The sequence below is a fragment of the Antrostomus carolinensis genome, unplaced genomic scaffold (genome assembly GCF_000700745.2).
Source record: "Antrostomus carolinensis isolate BGI_N321 unplaced genomic scaffold, ASM70074v2 scaffold20808, whole genome shotgun sequence".
NCBI classification, from domain to species: domain Eukaryota; kingdom Metazoa; phylum Chordata; class Aves; order Caprimulgiformes; family Caprimulgidae; genus Antrostomus; species Antrostomus carolinensis.
Window position 1 is genome coordinate 5,759 of NW_010331172.1, and position 9,578 is coordinate 15,336.

General features: G+C 45.6%; 1 protein-coding gene across 1 annotated transcript; it reads right to left on the bottom strand.

The window, feature by feature from the left end:
• Positions 1–3,332: 3,332 nt before the first annotated feature.
• Positions 3,333–9,573, bottom strand: SCN3B (sodium voltage-gated channel beta subunit 3; the record flags this gene model as incomplete). Its single annotated transcript, XM_010173148.1, has 6 exons — positions 3,333–3,691; positions 4,196–4,292; positions 4,870–5,008; positions 6,035–6,260; positions 7,840–8,003; positions 9,558–9,573. Coding segments are annotated over 5 exons (609 nt in total), but the record flags the coding sequence as incomplete, so codon positions are not given.
• Between the last annotated feature and the right edge of the window lie 5 nt (positions 9,574–9,578).

The following is a 9,578-nucleotide window of genomic DNA, read 5'->3' on the forward strand; positions in this document are numbered from 1 at the left end:
GCTCTGATCTCTCTCTGCTTTGCAGTCTCTACAGCACGAGTCTCTCTGTGCCATAATACCTTTCTTTTTCTAGATGTGCACATTGGCCAAATAATCTCCTCGTGTCTTGATCGACTGCCGATTCTTTCCCAATCTAGCCAGAGAGCATGGGCTTAGCTCTTAGCATGGATACGTGGTGTGCCATGCCTTCCTGTCCCACACACGTTTTGCAGTGCTTGCTATGGCTTTTCCCTCTCCCCTCACACCTTTGCTGCCGGACAATCATTCCCTTTGTCATAGGTGGACTGACCTGGTGCTGTCCCCGCTTGCCTTTCCTTACCACAGTCTGTATGCTCTTTAAGTGAATGTGTTTTATTTTTTTTTTTTTAGTAGGGAAAAGGACTTCCTTCTGCTGAAGGAATTATATTTGCACATGGCTCAGGGAGATACCTCCTCTGGCCGTTTCTGTTACCTCACTCATTTAGGCCAATTCCATTGCTAATGTTAAATGGCCACCTTCCCCAGCCCAAACTCCGAGAATAGTTAGGGGAAAAAAAACCCAACGTGCAGCTCAGGTTCTAGAGCCATTTGGTTGTGTCTCAGTTTCATCCCAAACTGCCCCACAGTGGCACTAGGATTTGGGAGAGCGGCTGTTACGAAATGGCAGCTCTGTCCAGCAAAGAGGTGGAGTCTGTGCCACACGCACATCATTCCCCATCTTCGCAAGCCCACCTCCCTTGTCATAGCACTAAACAGATACAGAAACACTAACCTGGCTCTTGGCCCCACGAGGTCGGGGAGGGGAGGGAGGAGCAGCAGAACCGTTGCAGCGTTACAACCGCCCAGGACTGGCATCGTGTGTGGCACCCCTGGGACGTTCCCATTCTCATGGTAGTTCATCTCCCATCACGTGCTCCAGGGCTGGATAAAGCTGCTAAAAACCTGGAGCGTGTTCTCCCCACCTTAAGCCCTGGATCCTGCAACCCCAGCTGCTGTGTGTACCTAGAAATTAACGGGGATCGTCTCATGGCAGCAAGGAACGGGAGCGGGTCGTACAGTCACCCGTAGGCGTGCGCCTCCTTTCTGGATGTCACCAGCGGAGCCCGGGAGGTGGGGGGCTGTTGGCCTTGTAGTGCTAACGTGAACTCTGGAGTGGGGTGGGGGAGGAACCACGGTTTTGTTTTAGGAGTTGTCTAACTGTCATAAACTTTGCGCTGTGCGCAAATTGCGATAAAAAGATAATGAAACTTACCTGCTAGAACCTAGGAATTGTAAAGGCTGTGCAGCCAAAACTTAATGTAAAGTAGCTAGTACAATGGAAGTACAGTATAAATTAAAAAAAAAACCTATTAAACAAACAGTGCGACTCATGAGTGCTTTGTTCTTTTTATTATCCTGCCTATTCTAAAGTCTCTTCTGTCATTTCCAAATACAGAGAGAGTCTTTTATGTGACCAACCAGGACCGTCTCTTCCAGGACAGAGCCTGCCTTTAACACCACCCTTAAAAAAGCCCAAATGTTTAAATTTTTTTTGTTTGCTATGAGAACCTTGAGCAAAATTTACACATAATTTTCTCCTGCCTAGAACAGCACAGGGCAATAGTCATATCTGTCTGCAGGAACTGGAGAAGTGAAAGATACGTCCAAAAAAAAGCATCTTAAGAAGATGCGTGTAAGATACCAGAAGGTGCAGGACTAGAGAACAGTCCTTCTTTACCACCTGAGGTAGCTCTCAAGTTCTCAGTTTACTCCTTTTTTTTTGAGTTCACATTAGGACACCAGGGAGTTATCAATGCTTCACAGGGACTGAGGAGCAGAGCTGAAGTGGGAGAGAGGTTATGTGACCTTACCTAAAAATCGTCGTGGGCATCAATGCTGTGGTCAGTCCTGGAAACTCTGGAGTTACAACCTAGTCCCGCCTCTGTTGCTGTAGGTTTAGAGTTAGGATTATGCCCAAAATTGCCCCGAGGACAGGCAAATTGGCCAAGGGAAAAATGAAAACATCCAGCTGAATTAGAAGAGGAGCTGATTTTTCCCATTTTGGAGTTTAGGTTTTAAAGAACTGGTGCCCAGACTGCAAGTGTGCTTCATCTGGTAAAACTGCTTGGGTTGCCAGACTCTGCTCTGGACTTGAGAGCAATCCTGCTGTGAAGATTGCATTGTAGTAGTTTACTGAAGTTGACACCCACTCTAAAAAGGAATTTTGAACAACTGCCAGTTAGAAATCTGGCCTGGGCCTGACTTACAAATGGAGTAATTTCTGTGATTTTAGCAACACATAAAAAGCAGCAGAACGAAGCGGAGGATATTCCACAGGTGGGAAGCATGCCTTGATTCACAAGCACTGTGTAACTATTTAGAAGCTGTCAGTGTAGCAAAATTTGTCAACTCTCGCAAGCAGCACAGGCTCCATTGCAGGCAAGGATGTAACAACGTCTGTTACACGAAAAAACAAACCTTCCCCAGTTTTGTCTTAAGGTACAATTCCACCCTGGCCAATATTTCTGCCTTTTTTTCTCTCTGCGCAATCCTAGGTGAGCTCAACTGATCTACATCTGAGGCCAGAATACAAATTTTACTCTGCTTAAACCACTACAATTGCAAAGGTAAGTTTGCATAGGAAACAGTGAATTTACAGCATGATTCCTGTGCAGCCCCAGATCACTGATGATGAGTGCTGACTATTCAAACCAGTGACTAATTATCACAAGAAAGAATTACAATTAACTAGGAAAAAAAATAAGTCTGTTCCTCTAGATGGTGCTACGCTGTAGTGTGAGAAGACTCTTGCAGTTACCAAAAGTACAACCATTTTACAGAGCTGTCTGGCCTTTGCCTGTCAGCGCTGTTTATCCTGTTTACTTGGCTTTCCTACTTGCATCAGGCTGTCTTCCCTTCGGGGGTTTCCCCAGGAACAAGTGAACCGCGTACCTTTTCCTACTGGCTTGCCTGTTGTTGCAGAACACGGCTCCACAGGTTATTCCTGTCACTGTGTCTCTGTGTACTTGAGGAGTAAACCTGCTGTGCAAGGCAAATAGAAGGAACTAAGAATTTTTTGACACTTGCTAAATAAAAGGAGGGGTAGAGGGGATTCTTATACTTACGTCAGACTGCCTCCCAAAGTAGGAGTACTTCAGGAGCTGTATTCACAGCTGCCTCCACATCATAGTCCTCATCCTACTCTGCCTGTGCACAGGCAGCCCAAGGTCCAGAGCAACTTACCGACCAACAACTAATTAATTAAATTCTTCCTGATTAACACCAATTAGACTGCTTGGTCTCACCAAGCTATGGTGGAACACCACTCTAAGATGACCTCATTCCCAGTCCTGCAGGTCAGAGTAACATGACATACATACCCTTTACCTCAGCAATGGAGAACTAGCATATTTAGCAAATAAAGGTGGTGGTAACAGCAGCTAAGAAATGACACTTAACATTTACAAAGCCATTGATGTGATGATGGGACCAAAACTTGGGAAGGAGCCGTGCTGCCCACACCCCTGTGCCCTTTGCTCAGCATGCTTCAAAAGAAGAGTCCTTTAGCAAATGGGCTGGCAGCTCAGGATGGAGTCATGAGGCCAAAGTCAAGGCTGTACAGAGTCCAAGGCAAATGGAAGAGAATTTAAACTCCCCCGTATTTCCTCCCGATGGCGCAGAGCTCCCCCTCAAACCTGGCCGGCGTGACCCGGTCCTTCTGTCTTCAGAGCCCCTGCAAAGAGAGAATTCCTCTTGGAGCGTGAGTCGTTTGACCTTACTGAAGTGAGGACCGTGATTTAATTAGCATAATCATTGACAGGACATGAACAGGACTTTGAAAGATCTAGATTTTGGTTCTTTGCACACCTAGCAAGTCCTTCCTAGCAGACACTTCCTTTGGAGATGCTGCCCTTATATTCCTCCTGAGCACAGCTGCTCATATGGAGGGGACAGTGGCTATTCCCAGCTCTACAGCAATGAGCAATGGAGGAGTAATTACACCATAGCCTGAAAGTGAATGTGTTTTCATTAGGGGTTTAAAGTAATACTAGTACACCCACCACCCAAAGATACCTATATCGCTTCTAAGGTCACTGGGGAAGCTCCAGAGAAGGAACACAGGCAGATCCCGGGAGTCTCCTGTCTGCCTTTTCTCCAGCCCTGCACAGGCCTAACCCACTGTAGTAAGGCTGAAAGGCTGGCAGATGCAAGCAGTGGCCGTTTCCTCATCGCCTACCTTGGTGCCATTGCTTCCTCTGACTCCTCTCTGCTATTCCTCCACAGGCACGGCACAGTTTTCCTTGTTTTCTGATGGAATCGCAAGATAGTCTGTCCTGTAGTTGGAGGGAAGGAAGAAAGCATAACCTCAAGTGCTACAGTGCAAAAACCAGTTTGGGTCCAATCCACCCTTACAGAGATATTGAATGCCTGTAAGTATCTCTAAGGTAACAAATACCACCTGTAGAAGATGCTCACAGTAGGAAACACTCCTTGGCATAATCAGGAGCAGACACTGAGTCTTCCCTACTGTAAAATCCTTCGTATACAGCCTTCCTACCATGTACAAAGAGCGCCCTTATCCAAGCCAAGTATGTGGAAAGATAGGAAGAGGCCAGTATAAAAACCAGAACATCTCTGCTGTGTCACCTGCATCTGTGAGTCAGATCTCTGAAAGCAGGCCTTCCAGGAGAGCTCCTTTGTGCAGTTCAAACCAGGCCACTTCGGAGTACTGTGCACTGGGGCCACCCTCCCTTTTTTGGTACTCCTAAACACTGCAGGGATTTCAGACATAGTAAATGTCAGCTAGAAACATGCAATAGCAAGGTTCAGTCTTCCTGAAGCCTGATCTGGACTAAGACATCTGAAGAACCCTTGCAGAACAGCTCATATCTGGAGAAATTTCACACTTACGCATTTTCCTGGGCAGCCTCCTCTGCCTTAGAGACTTTCCTGTAGCAATAGACCATTTCTATCAGTAGCCACAAGGTGAGGAAGACCAGCAGAATATACATCATAATTTCAGAGATGACCGAGGTGAAGTCTTCTCCAGCTGTTAGAAAAATAAAATAATCTGTCATCACTTACATGCAGCTATAGGAGCACAGCAGCTCCATTTAGACTTTCCACCCTTGTCTCGCCCTGCCTAACCCACCTTACCAGAGATACCCAGGTGCCACTACACTGTGAGGGGGCAAAAGACAGGGAACAGATGAGGCTGCCAACAGGATATGCCAGCAGCGATCCCAGTGCGTGTTTCTAGCGGAATCAAACGTGCACAGACTTGCATGTGTCTTGAGTTCTCTGCCACCCACACGTTCATACGGATTGCTCGCTGTCAGCCTATCTCATCTTCACACTGTTTCCTTTGTGCATCCTACTCGCTGCTGTTACCTGACTGTATTGTGCCGTCAGTGATTTGAAAGAGATCAAAACATGGAGATGCTTGTGGGGAAAAATGGAAGGGAAGACACAGCAGAAAAAAATGGGGGCTAAAGGCTTTTGTTCCTCTCTGAAGAGAATAACAGATTTCTAACAAGTCAGGATTTCAGCACTGAACTGAGCAAAACCAAAAGGAACAGAAAGACTCAGGAGCACTGCAAAAGGAAGGAGGGTGGAAGGAAGAGACTTGTATCAAAATGGAGAACAAGCCATTCCAAGAGGGATGGGGTGGAAGCAAGGAAGCAGCCGCTGCCCTGCGGGAACCCTGGCAAAGGCCGTGCTGTAGCATCCTAGAGCTGCTGGGGAGAAGCCAGGGTTCTGAGCAGAGAAACTGGGAACCTCTGCTTGTTTCTTGGGCCTGCCCAGCTGTTCCCAGCTGTTGCCCCAGCCTGCCAAGCTGCTTATACCTTCCCATGTTCACACAACCACTCTGAGCCTAAAAAGAGGCTGCAGCTGGCAAACAAAAAGCAGGTCTTTCCTCCTGAACCCTGTGTAGCGTTTGTTGCTGGCAAAGACAGACACAATTATCTGGAAGCTCAGTCATCCCTCTCCTGCAATGCAATGACAAACTACATCCCTGGATGACAACACCCACGGCAAGTTAAGGGACAACACGCTTTCTGCCAATCCTTCATACCCTCCTCCACCACGGTGAGGTGGATCAATCTGGAGCTTGTGAAGACAGGACGATGAATCTCAAACTCAAACTCCCGGGTGATGTTACAGGTGTAGACTCCTGAATCGTTCAAGGTCACATTTAACACGGTGATGGATACATCTTGCATGTCTTTACTGCCATTCCACTGTAACCGACCACTGAAGCGGCTTGGAAATTCATGGTTAGTTTTCCTGTACTCGTAGATCTGTGAGGAAATGTGAAGGGGTATTCTGATTAATCACTGACTCCTATCTTGGACAACACCACAGCATCCACAAGGAACAACATCATCCTCTAGCTACACACATGTATGTTCTGGGCTAGTAAGAGCAGCTAAAGGATGATAGGCTATTCATAGTCTATCATCCTTTACCTCAAAATCTCAGACTACTTTACAAAAGACAGAAAACTGAGTTCTCTCCATCACAGAGGTAGAAAATCAGAGACTCATGGACAATGATGCAAAAGATCAGCAATGGAACTAAAGACTAGGATCCTGCATTCTTTGTTGCCTCGCTTGCCTGTCACTGCACATAAAATCATCTTAAGAAGGAACCACAGAATAAATACAGCAAAAACAAACAGTCATTTTCAGTAAGCCCCGGGATGTTCAGCTGATGCAGAAGTGTTGCAGGATAAATACAACAGTGTGAAAATGGTACATCAGAATAACAGGGCTGGGGTGGATTTTGCAAGCCCAATCTCTTGCAAGTTTCTGGCTGACCACAGTCCCCATCATGAAACTGCCTGCCCCAGCTCAATTTCCTTAGCATTCTTTGGGTTGCCACTGGCAAATGTGTCACCCAGGTCACTGAAAGTGAATTCCCATCTCATTCCTTAGCACAGTCCTTTTAGTTCTCAGACTGTAGGAGAATATTTGTCATCGTGCCTGGCCCTGCTCAATTATAATGAAATGCAACCACTGATCTAATGCTCAGATAGAATAGCTAGAAAGAAATGGGTGCACTCAGCCTTTACCCATTTTACCTTTCTTTCTTGAATTACAGTTACCCCTCATCTATATGATTCCCATTTTGATTCACTCTGAAAACAAATTTTACCTTTTCCTGACAGGGTTCCAAAACAACTCATGGAAATCCTCCCACAGTCAGGATACCACTGCTTTCTCTGAGGCAAAAAGAAGTGAATCCTGTCCTGTGGATTTATCAGAGCCCAATTTAACCTCCCAAGAACAGCTTTGGGATTCAGAAGTGTCCTAAGAAGGGAGACTTGGCCAAAAGTACCAGGTGTCACTCCATACTTGCCACTTCTTGGTTCCCTTACACACTAGACTTTATGTATTCAAGGAATGGAACTGGAAACTCACATTCATGTATGTATGACCCCAAATGTTTAAACTCAGCAATAGATTCTAGGTTTCCTTGTCATGAGTTCATGCTGTGCCCAAGTGTGGAAATCAGCTAAGCAAGGAAAAGATGCTTCAGATACTGCCCAGAACTGGTGCTGTGGAACCCTCCAAGTGAAAATGCTGCAGCAGTTGTGAAGATCTGTAGCTTGGAGCTGAACTCCAAGCTCATCTCTCCTCCGTTATATGAAAGCTGCCTGCTGGGCATTTCTATAGACTTTGAATAAGAATGTGGCAGAAAGCTTTTGTTCATATTTGGGTCTCTCTCCTTCCCTTATACAGTCTTCCCTGGGGATTCTGGTGCAAAACAAACTCACAATCTTATAAATACTTTTTTGGCTTCTCCCACATGAGTTTGCTAGCCTGAGTTTCACAATAAGCCTAAGAAAACAAGGGCTCAGCTACCAAACATACATACAGGTTCATCTTTTCCACCCTCTGGCCTGTAGAACCATTCCACCACTGTGCTGGCTGTGACCTCTTCCCTCTTCATGCAGGAGATGCAGAGTAGCTTCATGTGTGTTCCTTGGACAGCCTCTGTCTCTGATGGAACTTCAACACATACTGCAGAACAAAAACCAGCTAGGAAAAAGGAGCAGCAGAGAAGAGGGACAGAGAAGCATAAGACAGAATTAGAGAGGCATCAGTTATCCACATCTCAGCTTTACAATCACATCATCCCCAGTAGAAAATGATTAGATTCGTTACTGGCATCCTCTGACAACAGATAAGTCTCAAATGTCAAATTTTACCAAGCTTCCTTCTCTAAGATATAAATAATTCATAATAATTAACAGAGGACGATCACTTCGTGCACATTCACCTCTCCAGCATCTGCTTTGCCACAGCTTTAATTTTTTTCCCGTAGTAATTAATGCCACTTCAGAGGCGTTGGTTCATCCTCTCCCATGCACGCTGAGTGTGCTTCTGTTACAGTAGCTGTTACAGTCTGGTGTGAGAGAAAGCCCTGAACTCACACATGGAGGAACACCTCGCTCTTTGTGCTAAGTTAAAAGGTCTGGATGTTTTAATCTGGCAAATGTGTTCAAAACAAACTGGGAGGATTGGCCACCCTTCCTGTTTCCAGGTTCTATAAGCAACACTGGGAACCAAGGGGCTCAGACTCGAGTAAATGTGGCAGCAGGAGGAATTATTGATTTTATATGCATTCCAGTTCAAAATGCTTCCAATCAGATCTGTGCTAATACTGGCAACTATAAAATAGTGCTCTCCCAAGCAAGACAAAAATCATTGTCCATGAAGCTACATACTTGATGGGAAAGGAATGCTTCAGCATGACATCTCAGACTAATCTCTGCTGACATTTGCCCCCTGGGCTAAACAATACTGGGTGCTGTCTGTCCAAACGTGTCTCCCATGCCTAGAGTTCAGCTCACTGAAGATGCTGACTTTGCTGGCTGCTCCCTCCTCCCCAGCCTCTGAGATACCATTAAACCCACTCTCTCAAGCACTGTATTATCCCCAGGACCTATCCTGGAAATAGCCAGATTCCAACTCTCCCGTACTACTAGCTCCAGCTTTCTGGGAGAAATAAGGGAGAAGCTACTGGATCATGCTTCATTCTGGTTAAATGAGATCCATACACAGAGATATGCACCCACACACAGAGCTGTGGGTATACGTGCACATCAAATGTAGCAGCATTAGCAAAACTAACCCACCTTTTCTTCATTACAGAAGAAAAAATAATTGCAATAAAATTATTTACACCAGTTTATATAGACTGCATGTAAAACTAACACTAACATACACTGCTGAACGGTCTGCACATCCTAAACATTAAATTACATTGCAAATTTCTAAACAACAGCAAACAGGAAACAGTAAAGAACTTGCAGGCATATTAAAGCACACGCTTTGTGCTGTAGGTCTGCTTAGCAGCAAGGTATTTTCTCTGCTGATGTTCACTCCGTTACATTCATACTAACTGCATAAATGTCATTTCCTTCTCCTCTTGTAAACAAAAAAGCCGCTTTGAAGGCTGGTCTTCATGACAGTGTTCAGGGATCCTTGCTAGGAAAAGCAGTGCTTTAAAGAAGCACGCTGCAAGAGACAGACAAGCACCAGATCTGGTAGTGAACCTGGCTGAAGACAACAGGGAATGGAAGCACCTACCCCAGACCACCAGCACGAGCG